The sequence below is a fragment of the Gymnoscopelus microlampas genome (assembly GCF_963454915.1).
Source record: "Gymnoscopelus microlampas genome assembly, chromosome: 2".
Lineage (NCBI taxonomy): Eukaryota > Metazoa > Chordata > Actinopteri > Myctophiformes > Myctophidae > Gymnoscopelus > Gymnoscopelus microlampas.
This window is the reverse complement of record NC_139939.1, coordinates 18,658,849-18,679,009: the sequence shown is the minus strand read 5'-3', so window position 1 is coordinate 18,679,009 and position 20,161 is coordinate 18,658,849. Positions and strand designations below refer to the sequence as shown.

At 41.0% G+C, this 20,161-nt stretch overlaps 1 protein-coding gene across 7 annotated transcripts in view; it reads right to left on the bottom strand.

The window, feature by feature from the left end:
• Nucleotides 1–4,862: 4,862 nt before the first annotated feature.
• add3a (adducin 3 (gamma) a) overlaps nucleotides 4,863–20,161 on the bottom strand; it is a 130,019-nt gene continuing 114,720 nt past the window's right edge. For 4 of the 7 annotated variants that reach the window (XM_084078384.1, XM_084078383.1, XM_084078385.1 and 1 more), the window contains 4 exons: nucleotides 18,144–18,167; nucleotides 15,859–15,961; nucleotides 11,532–11,624; nucleotides 4,863–9,214 (listed from right to left, as the gene is read on the bottom strand). In XM_084078384.1, coding sequence (XP_083934510.1) covers nucleotides 8,964–9,214; nucleotides 11,532–11,624; nucleotides 15,859–15,961; nucleotides 18,144–18,167 — 471 coding nt within the window. In that variant the 3' untranslated portion in view covers nucleotides 4,863–8,963. The remainder of the gene's footprint in view (nucleotides 9,215–11,531; nucleotides 11,625–15,858; nucleotides 15,962–18,143; nucleotides 18,168–20,161) is intronic. The other 3 variants (XM_084078387.1, XM_084078386.1, XM_084078388.1) reach the window with 3 other exon arrangements.

The following is a 20,161-nucleotide window of genomic DNA, read 5'->3' as shown; positions in this document are numbered from 1 at the left end:
AGAAGTCAATAGCTAGGGGAACAAATGATACTGGCTAAAGGCAATCTAATCGACTGGTTCAATCAGGCAGACACTGTATTTGTACTGTATATCTCTTATTACACCCGCACACAGGGCAAACAGTAATTGCTAGCATCTGTCTGTTTGTTTGTTTATTTGCTTTTGTTTGTCCCAGTGATAAATCAGTTTTAATCTGATTTTGATCAGACTTGGCAGATGAGCTGGGGGCAGGGTCATGACTTGTGCTATTGATTTTCCAGTAGTTTATAGGTCAAAGTTGAGCCTTATGCTTATACATACAGTGCTACATGCAGCTTCCTGGGAGCACATGTCTTGTGATGGCAAATGCTTACTATTCACAGTGCTTTAGATCCGTTAACAAATAATGCTTCCAAGTAGGCAGGGTTTACTGGTGTTATTTGGAGAATTTCACTCACCTTATTACATATAGAGTGATTAGATGGGCCAAAGGGGTATATATGCAGACAGCGGCTGCCCAGAGGGGCAACTCTCCAACAGTCTCTCTCCACCCCCCGGCATGCAACTATAAGTCTGTTACTAAACAGAATTGTACACCACAGGGTAGCCTACAATGTGTGTGAGTGTGCGTGCGTGCACGTGCATGCGCGTGGTGTGTGTGTGTGTGTGTGTGTGTGTGTGTGTGTGTGTGTGTGTGTGTGTGTGTGTGTGTGTGTGTGTGTGTGTGTGTGTGTGTGTGTGTGTGTGTGTGTGTGTGTGTGCGCGCAGTCGCGTGCCTGTCCCCTCCATATGGCATAAGTTGTGGGGCTGGGTTCGCAGCCAAATAGTCCATGATACATTCACATTCTGAGATCTTTTGTTTATTACTAGCCAAATAGCTGGTTAATCTTCTATCCAGATATTATTAACACTTGTTTAGTATAGGTTTAGTAAAAAACAAAGACACCCAGGGAAGTAGGCAAAAAGAGTATTATACAAAAACACTCAACTCCAGGAGCTACTTAATATAACCACAGCTATGCCCTGTTGCCCACCAAGCAATTTCTTCAAACCTCTCAGGTTTAAGTGCTCAGGGACACATCAATGTTGTTAGAGGTGTGTTTTACTCGCACTGATTTTCCCCAACAGTCTAGACAGATTCAAGTAAACAACGTGTCAGCTCTAAGCTCAATTGTCTCTAGCCATTAAAATCTACCGTCACATTTATACCAGAGACTTTGTTTATTTGCCTTTTACACCATAGCAACCACCCAGATAAAAACCTGTGCTTGCTGTTGTTGTGAATAGGTCAACATGGATTATCTGACCTGGGTCGCTGATGTATGAAAGGGGGGAAATGGGTTCCTCACTGGCTATGATCGGAGGCGCACTGAGACCAAGCATACGACAGCAGGTGTTTGAGCAGGGTAAAAAGGATTATGAAGGACAAACACCACCCCAGTAATGGACTGTTTGTGACCATGTGGATTGGCAAGTGCGTGTTTTTAAAAAAAACAAAAAAACAGAGGCTATCAGATCCCTAAACAAGGATAAGCCCTGTCACATACCTGTCATATGACACTGTCCATGATACTGACCATGATACTGACATGATACAGACATGATACAGACCATGATACTGACTATGATACTGACATGTTAATTACATGATACTGACATGATACTGACATGATACAGACCATGATACTGACTATGATACTGACATGATACTGACCATAATACTGACATGATACTGACCATGATACATGATACTGACATGATACTGACCATAATACTGACATGATACTGACATGATACTGACCATGACCATGTCAGTATCAAGACTATGTATCCAAGAGCACCTCAGCACCCCCCTTTACAAAATATTGCTTTCAGCACCCCCCCCCCTCACAACTTTAAATAGATCAAAGGTGAATTTAGAACTATAGCCCAGTAGCATTAACACAGGGATTAGGGGTTTTGGACTATGCCCACCCATGGTAAAATACATACACTCATGGTAGTTTAAAGCGCTTTGCATAAAAGCATCCACTAAATGGCTTATGCTTTTGGGAAACTGAGCTTGACACAGAACCAGGGGGATCACAATCTGTCACTGAGGAACTGAACATTTAACTGATGGTTTAACAGCAAGTGGAGGTGTCGTCAACATGTTGTTTACTCCTCATCTCACACATCATATTACCTCACACATACTGGCAGGCATCTGGGAAAAGAACCAACCGTACTCCCACACTAACTGAACACATCACATTGTGTGTCCGTTTATATTTAAAAACATTCCATTTGGAGTGTGTTGGTGGTATATAGGGCCTGGCCAAAACGTTGTTTACCAGTCCCTCATTCACTGATGATTCTCACACTGGGGAATCCAGTCACCATTACACAGTGCACAGTGAGCATTAGTCTGAGATATGGGTTGTCGGGCAGGGGTGGGGGGTAGTACTCCCCCAAAACGGACAGATCATGATTTCTCCCCCTCCCAGAGTCCCAGCAGGGCATCCATCTGGATTTGAGTAGGCTCATTGTTTTGACACTCACAGCATGACTCCGTCTGGAGGAGAGGAGAGAGCTGACCAGGTTCTAATGCAAACCAACTTTAATAAATAACTTGATCTTGCATTTAGATTTCATTACATTTGCATTAGATTTCAAAGTCCAGCAATGGGGTAGGATAACTTCATGTGTTCTGGAGAAACTGTGCTTGTTTCAAGATTTTGATTTAAGTGTCATTTTTAGTAACATTGAATTGACACTGCATTATTGAAACAAACCCTTCAAGCATATTTGCATTTAAGGTTTTCTCTTGGTTTGGGTTCATGTTCTTTTTTTCTCTTCTTCCCAGCATGGCCTCCTTCTGGGGGTGTTAAGTTGGCCTTGACGGTCGCTGCCTCAAGTGAGACACAGCTGTAGCTAACGCACTGGACCATTATTCCAGCCAGCTGACTGCAGGGTGGCAGGTACTATATTTACAGTGCCTATACTCTGCCAAAGTGTCCTTGAGCAAGGCACTGAACTCACAAAATTCTCCAGGGGTGCTGCATTATACTGAACCTGTGCTCTGACCATTCTGATGTAATAGATACAGTAGGTGTAGGAAACTGTGTTTATGTGTGTATTTAGGAGGGTTGGGCAGAAGGCAATAAAGTAATATTCTTATTTTGTTTTAGTGAACACATTTTAGTTAACTCGTGCTTAGTTTGGACATTGATCTATCTTTAGCAAATAAAAACCCTCATGGTTGTCACGACTCACAAGACACATAAATGCAATAAGGAGCCAAAATAATCATACACCATTTATTGTTCATAGCAGAAAACTCACCAAATAAAGTGCCATATATTGATCACATTCATTGATGCCAGGACGAGAGTTAAACACAGTATTAATAATAATACACCTGTTTGGAAGCTACACTATCAATATGTAAAACATGTCACTACGAAAGATAGGCTACAAGTGAAGACAACTAAAATGTGAATCAATGTTATCTCTCTCCATTCCATAGCATTTTCACTGTAGTCTCTCCTTTTGGTCAAACCAGTGGCTGCTGTTTTTTTCAATGCACACACTGGTACTAGAGCTGATTCCAAGGGTTCAGACTGACTGAGACGGTCAGAAAACATTTGTTTTGTTGGAATACAAATACGGGTACAAGCCATGGGCAGCAACTCAACCACCTAAGACAGTGGTTCCCAAACCTTACTGGATCAGGGCCCACTTGAAAATCCCGAAAGCAAACACAACCACTTAACACGGCAGCCATTCGGCGTGTGCATTTTCAGTGCATGTTTATTTTAATGATCAATCAATCGATGGTGTTCCGGCTTGAACCAGTGGAACTAACATAGTATACTTTAGGTTCCTATTTATCAGTATCACAATGAAAACACAATGAAAAAATATATACATTATTTATTTTTATATAAATGATATATTATCAATAAAACCTTAGTGTTTTGCCAATTATTTGGGGGCCCACAGGTTGGGAATCGCTGACCTAAGACATACAGTACTAGTGCTCTGTGTCCTGATATCATGCTTGCATATTTTCTCTTTTACATCTGAGGATAAATGTAGTCAAGGCACATTGGCTGTGCAAACACACATCTTCCCCCAGTTGCCTGGATAGTTTATGAACAGTCTATGTTCCATGTGCAATATAAATGCCATTTTGTGTCAAAGGCCTGTAACTGGTTTGCACCAGCATGAAATATAAAACTCTAGAGCCCCCTGTTGTTCTGGGAGAGAGTGTCAGATTGATTCGGTTCTTGGCTAAAGTGAAGCACTCACTTTGACCAGACTCTTTGGTGGCCAAATGAACACGTTGGCATTTCTAAACTGGAGTCATAGCAGTCATTATCAAATTCTTGACATTACGTTTTTTATAAATTTCCACACTTCCTCACTGCCCTTCCTATAAACGTGCGACAGTTCCCATCAATATCTTCATTTAACACATTCACTCTCTCATTTACACGTAGCATCCTCTCTGTCACTGTCATTGTGCCATCAACTTTAGATTGATATATGGTTCATTGAACTGTTCTCCAGATCCATATTTCATTATCTTTTAACATCAATGAGAAAGGCACCACTACTGTTTTTGCTTGGTCACAGAGCCACTATACTGCATAGGGCTTTATAAATATATCATTGTCCTGTAGCATCATTACAATATCATGGCTTGAGAAGCAGCATTACATTTGTCACAACTGAATCATGTTACCTGATGTGTACGCCAATATACCGATTGGTTTATGATATGAGTATAAAATTAAAATGAGTGTGCATGGGTTATGCTCAACTTAAAAACAGGGTGGGTTGTTCATGAATGTTCAATGTCAATGCCCCTCCGGTTTTCACAAACATGGAGAATGAGCTTCCGTTTCTTAAAATACAGTTTTATTTGTGAATTTACACTGATTAGCAGTACATCTAAAAAGCAACTCCATTAGATAACCATTTATATAGGATTTTCACAGGTCACAAAGTAGCTTGGCTCATTCTGGCATGCCAAAGAAAATGTATTATTATTCTTACAAACAGAGAACAAAATGGTGGACAGAGAGGCATTAGTAAAACAAGGTGCAAACTGTTGGAAATTAGAAAAACAAAAATAAAAGAATGCAAATGCACATTCAGTTCATCCGGGAGAAATTTATGTTCATAAAATGGTTAATACAAAAAGTCTAGTGCTGTCTGTAAACTAAAAAGGGAAGAATAAATGCATAATGCGAGACAAATGGAGGATGAGAAGGGGAAAAAAGGTTTCCAGAAAGAGAAATGAGTTTAAGGAAAAGGACAGTTTGAGCAATAAAAATATGGTGCATTAATGTCAGGTTCTCTTTACCCTTTTCCACACAATAAACACTTCCACTTCCCAACTCGCTCACACCTTCTCCCTCTGTTGCATGCGTGTAATACCAAGCAAAGCTCTGCCCAGAGCAAAAACAAAGTTCTTGTTTAACACAGTTAAAGACACACACTTTAGCTCTGTAACCTCCCTTCCCATGATCTAAATTCCAATATTTCACATTGCTAGCTGGGATATTGGTACATCTGGTACAAAACTGCTTAATTGTATTTCAGAGGGAAGGATATGTGACAACCCGTTCTTTTTTACAGGTTCCGCCATGGGTCATTTGATGGTTACTTCATGCACGTTTTCATTTTTTTGTTTTTGAGAAATTACATGAGGGAGGTTTACAATTGAAATGACAGGGCCAACTGATAAATCAAATACAAATAAAAACATCAATATTTCCTCTTCATAGCGTTGTCTCCAACTGTTTCCTATTTCGGGTAAATAAGATCCAGTTCATGATGCAAGCAAATGGAAAATTGAGCGAGCGTGGCTCCTGTGAGCGTGGCTACACAGTAAAAGTATATCCTCAGTTATTTTATCCATTTGTAACTCAGAGAGTATACAAATGTAACATGTTACATTTGTACAGTATACCCTCAAGAGTTGAATTAACACTGAGGATTTTACTGTGTACTGTACAAAAAATGCAGACTATTTGAGATCCTGGGGGCGTTGAATGCAGTCATTGGGGTAATTGAAGAGCTCTCCACAGGGTCCCTTGATGCCAAAGTGGACTCATGAGATTTGCTAACCTCATGATTAGAATATTGGAGAGAAAAAAACAACAATATAATATGGCTTAAAATACACACACAAAAACACACCAAACAAAATTGCCGTTTCATGCTCATGACCAATAACTCTGGTTCCAGCTAATGGCGGATAGTCTTACGTTGCATTTCAGCACCAGATTGCTCATATGCTTGTTGAGTACATTACAATCTTCCAAGTGTAAAGACCAATGAATTCCTAAACCGTTCCCTGTATTTCACAACTAGCTTGTTGCTTGTTCCAGCAAAACCCTTACCAATATCAAACACTCTGATTCACCGGTGAGACCACCTGCAACTACATTGTGTTATATACCACAAGAAAAGTGCAGCACAATAAAATAAAAATATATAGTTTAAAAAATCTATAGCCAACACATCCAGTTTTCATATATCTGTTATATAGTAATATTTTAGTTATCTGATGTCTACAAGATAATTTGAGAAACCAGGCATCAATACAGAAGAACATGGTCAGCCATATAAATTCTGATTTCTTGCAAAATAAACATGCTTAACATTTTGTATTCTCTGTAAAAGTATAGAAATGAGTACAAAATAGAGTTGACTAATACCAAATTTCTGTGTTCAATTAAAAAACAAAAAAACATTTCATGAGATGACAGGGGTGTTCTGTTCCAAGTGTAGTTACAAGAAAGAAAACCAAAACAATGATGCTTCACTAAAACGTGATTTTTTTGTTTGTTTGTTTATCTCCGCCAGGCGGAGAGCTTGTTTTAGCCCCTGTCTGTGTGTCTGTCTGCAGTTCACCTCACAAACATCTAGGCCAATCAGCAAGCATATCTCTTGTGCACACTGGCAGCTGGCCAAGGACCTCAATTCTGTAATATGTTTCAAATCCGTCAACAACAACTATGTAATTTTTTTGGAATTTTTAATTGCAGTGCAAGTGTCCCTCCAGGCTGTGGGATAAGCGTCCCACCAGGCTATGGACAGGAACTGGCCGATCGCAGCAGGCGATAGGATAAGTGTCCCGCCAGGCTATAGACCTGGCACTAGACAATCGCAGACATGCAAGATGTGATGGCTGTGTTACTGTATGAGCAAAAACATACCCCCATTAAATGATTACAGCAACCAAAGTTTCAGCATTCATGGTTGTCGACTATGTTGTACTATTCTTCCTATTTGAAACGTATATAACAGATAATGCTTGTTGAAGTACATGCCTGCCTCTTCCACAGAGTGCCTAATGACACACGCACACATACAGAGAGAGAAAGAGAGGGGGGGAGAGAGAGAGAGACATGGCTTCCCGTCACTCTGTCAAACAATATGAGTCTGCTTTCATGTGCACGTAGGGTTAATTGGTTTTCTCCGACTGAGGAATTGGCAAGTACCCACAGGGCTTTTTTTTTAGATTCCTATGCGAGGAAGAGGCTGAGAGGAGACGTATAAGAAACTCATTACGCCACCAAACAACAACTTCTGTTTGAGTCATTTTCACTGCACCAGCACATGTTCTGTTTTGAACTAAGGGCCAAGTTGTGCTCATGTCACAACTCAAAGTGGCACGTCCTCCTGGTGGGAAACCACACAACATCACAGCACTATGTTCAACTATTAGAGAGAGAGAGGGAGAGAGAGATGCAGTTTGACGTTTCATCAAACAAGTATTATTATTAGGACATGCCTCCTGGTGAAGATTTGTGCTCTATTGAGTGCACCTTTCTATCATTATTTATTTATTTTAACTTTTCTTTCTTTTAGTGAGGCAAAGTTGAGATGAAGAGCATAGCACATTAATGTACTACATGAATGTGTTGAGATGGTGCAAGTCAGTGTGTTTCCTGTCCTGCAACACTTGTCGACGTGCGAGAGCCCTGTTGTCTACATGCAGCAGCTCTCCCTTTCACTTAACCGTGGCATTATTGCGGTTCAGTGCAGGTAGCAGGAAGAGTGGATGGCAACAGTTGCACACAGAGAAGCTCGCTTGGGGGCGAATAGAGAAACTGTTGAAGAGAGACTGAGGAGAGAGCAAGGAAGAAAAAGGTTAAAGAGAAAAGACAGGAAATCAGCGCAGCCCCCGTGGCTGCATTTCCATGACCAGTGTTCCAGTGTGACCATCATTTCATGTAGTCTTTATGGTCATTGGGGTTCACTATCCAGAGTCAAGTGACCGAAGAGCATGTAAAATAGAAAGAAAAAGGTAATTTCTGTACGCTGAGCTCCACATGTGCAGTTTCTAGATCACTGATAGTGCCTTTATGGACTTGTAAAATTTATACACGGCGGTTTCAAATTCCATTATCAGCCCAGGAACACACAACACAGGATGAGCCAGTTACTCAGGATGTACGGGGGGTTGTCAGCCAGAAGAGTCCACATTACTTCTGACTGGAGCCCAAGTAGGAGATAAGGTATGATTTAGACAGGCTATGTACCTGGGGATTTGCTGGAGCTTTTGAACCCCCTCCTTATTCCCTATCAAACAGTCCTGCACTTTTGCAGAAGCCGAGACTCTTTTTTTTTATACAACCAATTCATTACATTTTTTAAAATCTATCTTTTCTCCACACCCCAAAAATACATTTTGTACATAAAAGAACCATGTTAAAAACAAACATAATAAAAAGAAACAAATAAAATAAAAAACAAAAGATGAAAAAAAACAGACACTGAAACAGACAAAAAACAAAACAAAAACAAGGATGAATAAACCTAGTTCATACTTCATTATATGACGTGTCACGTTTTTGCTTAAAAATCTGTTATTTTTTGGCGAGCGACAGTGTCGTGCAATGAAGTATGAATCAGGCTCAAGCCATGGGGGTTTCCCCCCTACACTGCCCTGCCCTCCCCGGCCCGCCTCCACCTGTTTCCTCTCAGGCCTCCGTCTTCTCTTTCTTCTTGTTCTTCTTCAGGAAGGACGGGGTGCGGAACTTCTTCTTCTTCTTGGTGTTGGGCGACTTGGAGGGCGAGCTCTCCGGGGAGAGGGACTCCTCGATCTTTTCGCCGGGGCGCACCGTGATCTCCACGCTCTCCACGCTGGTGGTGAGCTGGCTGACGCGCTTGGACAGCTCCTCGTCCACGTGGTCGTGGCCGTCCTTGCCGTTCATCAGGCCTGTGTGGTTCTCTGAGGGAGGGAAGGAATGAGGGACAGAGGTTAGAAAGAGGCTGAGGAGGCCCTTCCCTCCTACCAAAAACAGATGCTCAAGGCGGGCATGGTTGCTACCTGGAAGTCTCCAACGTCTCCATGTTTCAAGAAATGGCTCAACGAGATGCTCTTCATCGCCAAGATGGAACAAATCCGTCACAGTGGACAGAAGCTAAACCCCCCAAAATGTGGAAGCCATTCCAGGCACTGCTTGACAATATGACCTGATGCCCGGCTGCTATGGTGCATCCTTCACCTATGGACTCTAACTATCCCTGCTTATTGATTGTCATCGGTCCCAACCATGTGTTCTTTCGTTTCTTTTATTTTTTATTTTATTTTATTGTATAGTTAGTCTTTGTTTATGCATGTTTTGTTTTTCTCTGTCATTTTGTGTCCTGCAGGAGGAGTTTTCTTAAAATATCTAAACAAATCGCCGTAACAAATATTGTAATTGATTTTCCATCCCAGCACATCAAAAATAAAACTACACTGGCCTTATCCTTACAGCAGAATGCTGTGGGTGTGCATGTGGTCTAAATAGAGGGGTGGAGAATTAGGAGTACAGCCACCAGGAAGCAGCTCTGTTAATGAATGTTTGATAATATAAGATAATACGGTCAATAATTCATAGAAAGTATCCGCCCTTCTGCTTTTATCCATACAGTAGAAAACAAAAAACAGGGCATTCTGGTGTTCTTGTATCTCTATATTTAATGTGGAGAAGAGGCTGCCCCCCTCGGCATGGCCACCGGTTTTAGTGTTAGCCTTTTGGCTTAGAAGATACTGTGGTGTGTAGCATGTCCAGAAGTGGGACCAGACTGTGTTCTGGGGACCAATCTACTGTGTGTGTTTTGACTTTTGTCTTTTAAGGCAGACACACACTCAACATCTCATACACAGGCCCAGCAATCCCACCTCTTTGACCTCAACACGGTCCCCATGCTCTACATATTTCGTCAAACCCCAGTGACCTGATAGCCTAGTGAATGTGACCGCGCTGGCTCCACCCCATTCCATTAATGACTATTCATGTTAACAGTCCATTCCTCTGTGATGTAAGCCCATAGTAAGAGAATGGAGGACATAGGCATCCTGTTACTACACTAAATAACACTCCTTTCAGGACCTGCTCGGGCTATTTTCATCTGGGACAATGGACACAGTGTGACATCAAAAGCGCCTTGCACAACAATTGACCCATTTCTGGCCACAGAATGACATCAACCCGTTGACCTTGGATCGGTGGCGTCTTCTCATGTGGTTTTGTCCGTGAGCCTGCGTGCATGTGAACTGACAGGAAGTCAATCTGAGGCTGTTTGTTGTATTTTTAAGATATTTCTGGGGATTTTTTAAGTCTTTTTTGACAGAGATAGCTGAGACACAGGAATAAGTGAATGACATGCAGCAAATGGCCCGGCCAGAAATCGAACCGGGGCTTCGTTGGTCAGGGCACATTACACCCATGCGGTATGTGCCCTAACCACTTGCCTCTCAGGAGATTCAGGACACCCTAAGGCCAAATTCGGATGGATTTGGATCGGCTGTCTGACGTGTCAGTGTTTCTATCTTTCATGAAGTCGCTCTGAAAGTGATCGATATCGTTCATCACTGTTGTTGTCGTTATAGTTGTGGTGTGTACCCTGCCATCCACTTGAGTTGTGATTTTTTTAAAAGACATCTTTATAGTTATCGTTCTAGTTATCGCTCTTGGTGTGGACTGTGGACATCCACACTCGTTACTATTTGTGGCTCTTATCCCATTAAAATTAGGAAAGCATCTGTGTCATTTTTTATTTAAGCCATATTTTATACTTTGGCTATTCACATAGCAGATATACAAGCTCATAGCATGCATAGCATGCTATGAGCTTGTAGATCTGATATTTTGTTTTAATTGTGATTTTTTTTGCAAATCTTTGAATAAATATATTTTCCCTGGAACAAAATATTTTGAGGTGGGGGTCCGCGGCCAAATACATATCATATTGGGGGTCCTTGACATGAAAAAGTTCTGAGCACCATGGATATAAAAACTATATGTTTTTCAGAAAACTGTTAAGATTTAGAAGACATCTTTTTAGAATCAGCCTCAGGTCTTAATGGGTTAAAGAGGAGTACAGTAACGGCAACAGTCTTTCTGTTTAACACTGTAGCTATAATGTCGTTGTCCACGTGTGGTTTAATATACAATTACTGTGTTGTAGAGCAGAACGCTCACACACTCCAGCGAAAAAATGAAAAGAGAAAAAAAAAAAACACATTGTGAAGAAAGTGTCTTGGAAGTGGGCTATACCTTCTTTAGCTGGAGTGCTTTGTGGGGACTGGGTGAGAGATAGAGACTGAGACAGAGTGGAACCGTCGTCGGAGGTTAGTTCGTGCTCGCCATCTGCAGGGGGGTTGGTGAGGGGGGGTGCGGAGGGTAAGGTGGGGAGGGGGGTGAGGCAATGATGGGGGGGATGGGTGAGGGGGATTGTTGGGTGTGGTATAGTAGGGGATAGAAATCGTGGGGGTATAGTTGAGGGTGAGAGATTAGTGACAACACACATGTTAGAAACAGGCCATGCACAGATTATTTGTCATTATTAAAATCTTTTTCAACCACTTTCAAACTGGCATCCTTACTTGGGCATGTCATTATAGGACGGAATATTGTCGTGAAATGAACGAAATGCCAAATTTCCTAAAATCGCAAAAGTAGCAGATCTATCAGCTTGTTAATTGGCTATTTTCATTATTCATTGCACGACCCAAATCACCCAAAAAATTACTTATTTTCTATCAATTACACACCCCATGAAACCTTGAATTCATGGATTCGTTTTTGTTTTTGTGTTCCTGAGCCAATCATTTTATGACCGGGTCATCGGTCAATAGGAGACTCAGTAGGAGACTCTTTGGGTCTCCTACAGAGACTCCACCGGTCATCAAATTATTGGCAAAAAAATCTCCATGAATTCAAGGCTTCATGGGGTGCTTAATTGATAGAAAATAAGTATTTTTTGGGGAGAACTACTCCTTTAACCCATTCAATCTGGGAACGCATCTGTGTCATTTTAGATTTATTTGGCTATTTTTTTGAAAAATCGTGAAAATGTTTATATATTTGAATACATATATATTTTAAAGCAAACATTTGTAAATGGCTTTTGGGCACGGACCCCCATCTCAAAATGTTATTCCAGGGACCCTCAGAAGCAACGATTTGAGTTACAAATGTTCGCTTTAAAAAACATATGCAGACATACAAGCAATCGGTGCCGCGCTATGAGCTTGTATATCTGCTATTTTTGAATAGCCTAAAGAAATCTTAAAATGACACAGATGTGTTCCCGGTCTTAATGGATTGAGTGGTTGAATATCGGAATGCTTGTCTGTTGGTCAGTTGTGTTTTCAGGCATTCATAGTGCCGTCGCTGGGCTCTCCTGACAGCTCAGCATGCACTGTAGCATTCTGCGTGGCAGGGTGGCTTTGCTCCTACAAATTTGGTTCAGCATCAGCCAATGTTCAAGGGCTCTCGTTAATCATTGCTGCATGATGCATCAACGCATGATGAAGCGTAATGTGTGGGCTGCGTCCACAATTAAATACGTGGTCATATGTTACAGCCCAGCTATGCGTTGGAGGCTTCATTAACCACTTAAAGCCCTATATCGTCGATGTCGGGTGGAAACGTTATGTCCAAATCCGTTCCTTTTTTATCATAAAGAAATATTTAAAAAAATGCCGATCTACAAGTTCACAACGCGTCGCAATGCAACGTGTTGTGAACTTGTAGATCTGCTAGTTTCACTACTTTTGTACGGCACTTTTGTATGATGAAGTAGGGCATTAATTGACGAAAAAACATAAAAAGTTGAAATATGGAGGTTTTTGCTCGACAGCAACAAAATTATAAATCGTCGTACAGTATAGCAAAAATAGCCGATCTGCAAGCTCACAACATGCAGTGGATCTTGTAGATCTGCTATTTTTTAACATTTTGATCCTCCTATAATGACAGGCCCAATATAGGGACACTCAACACTGTATGGTCATTAGCATTTCTTGTGCATGTTATTCCCATGCCATTTCAACACATATATTAACATGTTAATAGTTAACAAGCAGAGAGTCACAGCTCATTCGTATACACAGCATACACACAGTAGCGCAGTGAGCTCTGTAAAACAAGCATTCATATATGTCATGTTATACATTCTGTGCATCTCATATTTACAGTAACAGATACACATCTGTCACAGTCACTGATAATCCGCCATGTGATCCCAACAAGTGGGACAATAAAAGATCATGTTTATCTCAGAGAGTGACACACTTCCTAACAAAGAAGTGCTTAGTGAAAGCTAGCCTTTGATTGATTGTTAAATAGAATCACTTCAGTTCACTTTAGGTGAAAGAAAAAATGCTTTGTGCATTCCATTCTTAATCCATTATTTAAAAAAAAAACAGTTTTATTTTTATTTCATGGTTAGTATAAAAAACTATAAATCTCATTAAGTGTGGGTTCTTTATTAAAACATTTTGAAAGGTTGTGTAAACTGGTATGAGCCAGCTCATACAATTTGTATGAGCTTCTCATATCTACTTCAGCAATAAAATAAAAGTTACGTTAACAAAATTACTACATTTAATTCCATGCACAAAGCCAGTTTACTTTTGATACAAACCGCCAATGGGGAGACATATTTTTTCAAAAGGGCACCCGTACTAAGCTGACCACTTTCAACCTGACTTCCCAATTTTGGCCATGTCTTTATCACCGAATAATGTCAAAACAGATTTCCGAAAAGAGCCGAAATAGCGCCTCGCATCGCAATGCGTTGTGAGCTTGTAGGATTGGCGATTTTCACTATTTTAAAACGTTAAAAAAAATAGAATAAAAAAGGAACGGTTTTGGACTTGCAAGGTTTCCACCCGACAGCAACGCATATACGTTATATCTATGTGTGTGTGTGTGTAGGCTAGCCATGCATTAGGCCGCTCCAGACGGTCTCCAGCCTGTGTTATGATTGGCCACTGGGGAGGCCTGGAGCTGCGGGGGTGACAGTGTCATAGCAACCAGCTCCACTCATGTGGCGGGTGTGAGGACCTGCTGTCAGGCCAGCGTCTGCCATCTTTAGTCACGTTGAGCCTCACACACCCTCTCAAACACGCATACATATGGAAAACGCACATTCATATACATGCTGCACACGATCGCATGCATGCATGGACGGATGGACACGCGCGCCGTCATGTACATGCAGAGTGTGCGCTCTCCCTCAAACGCACACACACGTGTGTGTGTTACTATGCTTGTGAGGACATTAAAATTCGAGGACGACAACTTTATGAATGCCATTTTTTACAGTGTTTTGTCATTTCTTTTCATCCTAGACCTTAAGTCGAAGAGAGTCGATTTACAAGCTCACAACACGACGATAAGCTATTTTCGGTGTGTATGAATCAGGTATAACTCCAACCCTAACCTCTAACCTGCCTAATCTTAACCCGTCCCCAACATGAATATTTTACTAATTGTAAGCCTGAATCCCCTTTTAACCACGAAATAACCATTTCTCTTGCGAGGACCAGGAACATTCAAATTCTACTGTACTTGCGGGGACATTTTGGACCTCACAAATATGGTACTACAAGTACACACACACTCACACACGATTGACTAACTGCAGCAATACATGGCCTGCAGTGTAGTGGACGACCCCCCTCAGTATCCATTCATTATTGATTTTTCCTTTGCTTCAATGAAAGGCATTGGAACAGAGGGCTAATATAATTAGCATCGACCGCTCTCCACAACCCTGTGCTCGTGTATGTGTGTGTGTGTGTGTGTGTGCGTGCGTGCGTGCAGGTTAAGTATATTTGCGCGTGCTTAGAAATGCAAGGCAGCGTGTTAGAATATAGAGGTTGTCCACTGGGAATGTTGCTAAGGAGACGTTTTCCGGTAAGATGGTGCTGCTTGGCTGGGCCCTTGTTTGTTATTGAGACTAGAGGGACTCATGTATGCCTCATGTATGTGTGTGTGTGTGTGTGTGTGTGTGTGTGTGTGTGTGACAGTGAGAGAGAGAGTGTACAGTAGGTGTGTTCATGCATGCATTAACATATAATTGCTGTCAGGCAGAAACCTTGCATCTCCATATTTCAACTTTTTATGGTTTGTTTTTTTGTTTTTTTGTTATAAGAGTGTCGTGGAAAAGTAGCAAATTGCAATCTACAAGCTCTCAGCGCGTCGCTAGCTTGGAGCGACGTGCTAGCTTAGAGATCTATTTTCGATACTTTTGAAAATGTAAAACAAAATGTCTGTCTGTGGATTTTATAAATATTTAACCAATGAAAAGTAGCATAATAAGCTTGTGACTATATAATAACCACGTTGGATTCATAAGAACTCGGGTTCCTTTTTATTTTTTTTCTGAAAAGTAAAAACAAATTTGGACATACAAGTGGTTTCCGCCCGACAGCAAGAACGATAATACGATCATCCTGCAAGCATTTATGAGCGTTGGGTTTCTGTGCATGGTGTGTGTGTGTGTGTGTGTGTGTGTGTGTGTGTGTGTGTGTGTGTGTGTGTGTGTGTGTGTGTGTGTGTGTGTGTGTGTGTGTGTGTGTGTGCGTCGTACCGTTGAGGCCCAGACTCCTCCTCTCGCCGCTCTTGGCCGCATACTCGCTGAAGGGGTTGGGAGGCAGGGGGGCCATCTGCTCCTCCTCTGTGGGCACGTATGGCTGGGGAGGAGGAGGTGGCAGGGACAGGAGTTAGCAAGGGAGCGTGATCATGAACACACACACACACACACACACACACACACACACACACGCACACACACACACGCACGCACGCACCTACGCACGCGCACAGTTTGTATTACTGTAATTGTGAATGCAATTTTTTACTTTTTTTCTGGGACATTTTTTAACCGTAACCCTAAAGCCGAAAATAGCAGATCTACAAGCTTACAACGCGCTGCGCTGCATTCTGCTATTTATGGTGCGCAACACTGGTGCACAAATAAGTATAAATCAGGGATAACCCTTACCCTTACCGCAAAACCTAACCTCTACATGTCTAGTCCTAATCGGAATAGTTTTCTAATTCTAACGCTAAAAATCTTTTTGAACAATGAAAACCACCATTCTCTTGTGAGGACCAGGAAAATGGTCCTTACAATAGGCCTCATTCAGGAAGCGATATAAGAGCAGATTTTCTCTTATTTTGTTCTTAACTAGTATTTTTCAAAGATTCTGATTATCCATAAATAATATAGCAAACTCTGTACCATAAAATGCATCTGATTCCGCTGTCTGCCGGTGTGCCTTTCATTCTAGGCAGGCCTGTTCATGTTCTACACTAATTTACATTTTACTGTTTTATGCACGCAGAATTATTAACCTCTATCAACATTGTGCATAATTACCTATTTTAATTTGCCTATTTTAATCACTTACATGGGTTGACACTAACGGTTGCCTGACTGCCCGTGGCAAGTAAATAAAACTTTCGGGCAGATGGAGTTTGCTTTCAGGTTGCCTGACTGGGCAAGTGTGTTTGAGTGGGGACACAACAGTCTTTAGTTCGCTATAAACACAACACATCTGTCTGGAAACACTGAACATGGCCAGAGTGTCCATCTCACACTCTCTCTCTCACACGCACACACAGTTGGGTGAGCTCTACAAGCTCACAAAGTGTTGAAGACACCGGCACGCAACAGTCCCACACAGCTGACGCCTGCTGTATAAAATGATATTCCTTGCAAGCGGCTTTTCATCAAGCAACACGGTAGGATGAACGCAGGAATGGACTATCCACGAGCTGCTTATTTGAGAGGTTAAAATAAAATACTAGTATCTATTTACATCTGTGTGTCATGACTTTATTGTTTATTCCTGTGACTTTAACTAATACTTTAATATTGTTCAACTGGAAACACTGAACAGTAGAAAGTAGAAACAAGTGTTAAAATGAAAGGTAATTCAAATTTGACCTATCATTTCATAATGGACAATTTACTTTTCGGGCAAGTGGGCATGACCTGTGGGCAAGTAGAACGTGAACTGTACTTGCCCTACAGGCAAAGTGCCTCTGAGACCTTAGTGTCAACCCCTGGGTCTGTCTCTCTCTCACACAAACACACTTAGAACTGAGCACACATACATGCACGCATAAACGCACGCACGCCCCCACACATACACTTTGAGAGACAAACATATAATCAAACACATATCACACACACACACACACACACACACACACACACACACACACACACACACGGCATTAGGCTGTCACACATGCCCACTTAATTACAGAGCATGCGAGCAGTCATACAATGAAACAATAGAGCGTCGACCACATTACACACACACAGTACTTATTTAAGACACCATCTACTACATACATTCACATGAAGTGATGTGAAATGAAATGTACAAATGCTCATATTCAATACGAAACAGCTTTGAAGAATGACTATATAATGGGGGTCCCCTGACAAAAGAACCAGACATTCACTGGGTTTATATGAGGAGTGGTGTCACAGTGAACATGAAAACACACACACACATGCTCACAGAAAATGCTTGTGAAGTGACAGGCCTGTTTAGCTCAAGCCTGATTTATACATTGGCGTTCTGCGCGGAATGAAGTATGAGACAAACCTTACTGTGCACAAACACTAAAAAACAGTCATGCTTTGAGACATTATCTCACAACAGAAAAAACTCTATAAAAAAGTATAATATCATGTAAATAAAAATAAATACAATTTAAAATGGTATGTACGTATGTCACTAAGGCAACACACAAGCAGGCATCGTGTGTGACCCCAAAAACTTCAACTAAATCCATCAGATGCAAACGAAACATCACTGCAAACTGAAAAATACAGAAACACCTGTAGATATTTACCATTATTTTTACTCTCACTGGGTCCTTCAAGGCAAAAACACACAAAACCATGTATGAAAACGTTAGGATCAAAATTTGTTAAATTTCCCTGCTTTTTAATACTCTAGGACCTAAATAAAACCTAGAGTCCAGGTTTTATTTACTTAATTGGTCTGTTTTAACCCTTGTTGCAGAATGCATGCAATGACTCCATCTAGTGGTGATATGTAGTAATACAACATTAGGCGAATTCTAGTTATTCTCTGTCTCTTTGGTACATTTCTCAGATCAGAATAGAAATTCCCAAACTACTTGTTCAACCTCAACGTTATCTACTCACTTGTGCACATACTAATAGCTATTTCTTACTCTTTTTAACAAATGCTTTGGCACATTCATGCAATTTTTTATGAATTTTCTTCGTTGTACTAACAACAGTGTCACACAAAAGTAGCAAAATGTTTTCGCTAGTTTTGAAAACGAAATCGATTGAAAGAGGTTAAGTGTGTCTATGGGTTTTATAAACATTGAACGCAAAGTATTAACAACAGCTTAACAACAGGGACGATATCCATTGGGATGTGGCCTGACAGAAACACCAGGAGGTGTAGAAAGACTGCAATGGAATTCCCCATACAGTTCTGCCTAAGGGGTGTTTCCTATGTTTATTACATTTCTTATCTCCATATTTGTTTTTTCGTAAATGAATGCCCTACTTAGTCATACTAAAGCGTCACACAAAAGTATCAAAAGTAGCAGATCCACAAGCTCGAAACACGGTGCGGTGCGAAGCGTTTTGAGCTTGTAGATCTGCTAATTTAGCTATTTTAGAATTTGAACCCTGAAAAGTAGCAGTTTTAGACATATGAGGTTTCCACCCGACAGAGACGATTTCTAGTTTTTGTCCCCCTTTGTGCTGTGCAAAACAGTCGAGTATATTTCGATTCCGTATTGTAATGACATGGTCTGTCAACAAATGACAGCACAAACAGTACAAGCGTAAATGTGAATCCTGTCCAATCTCTTGCAATCAATCCCCACATACAGTAATGTGTAACTTTGCACTGTTGAAATTGATGCCATACAGAAATAGTGTACCCGTCATCAAAACCTTACCCATAGTTTACATTGGAAAATACTTAAAAAGTACAGTTGTATTGTCAACGTGTCCAAACATTTGTACTGTCTTGTTTGTAAACAATGACACAATGACTTGCCATTCTGATGGCACTGATACAACGACTACTGCGGCTGCCCCACGTAATTCCAACACACTTTGCTAGTTTTGGGATGGCTCAGGGTAGGAGACGGGGTTAAGCAAATATCAATGGGATTGGTATTTAAGATACTCAGGGACAGTGCCCTGAGTGCCCTCATACCTGTCTAACTATCTTCTCCAAAGTGAGTCACAGCCACAACACCAGAGGGAGCACCAGCGATCTGCCCCCCCCCCCCCCCCCCAAAGTTAGCACAAACGTGGGAAAATTCTCATTCTACTACTCCGTAATGTGGAATGTCCTGACACCATCCATCAGGAAACTACAAGTGGAGTTAGATAATAATTCCCATTGAAATGAGGGGTCATACACTGGCACAGTTTTTCCCTTTTCTCCTCTGTAAATATAGCTAGTTGTACATGTTGATGACATGTATTCATGTGTTAATATTCTATGCTCTGTTACCTCTGTTAGCTGTTTACATTTTGTGAATAATAAAGTATTCAATCAAATTCACATGTTCATTGACAAATATTTACATTTGAGAGATGAACTAAGGATTTAGAGCAAGTAATACATTGTGTAGGGCTGTTCGAATTGTTTCGAGAAATGCGCTTAGTGCTTTGCAAATGTTACGTTTGATTCAAGAAATGTACCTAAGTGACTGAGAAAAACTGTAATGAACTAGGTTAGGTCTTTCTAAATATGAATCAAATACCATTACACATTACAAACACAGTCTGTTCTAGGTCAAGAGAACTGACTATTCCATTGGTGTTTATTTTTATTTTCATTGTGGACTGATGGTATTGCTGCAGTGTT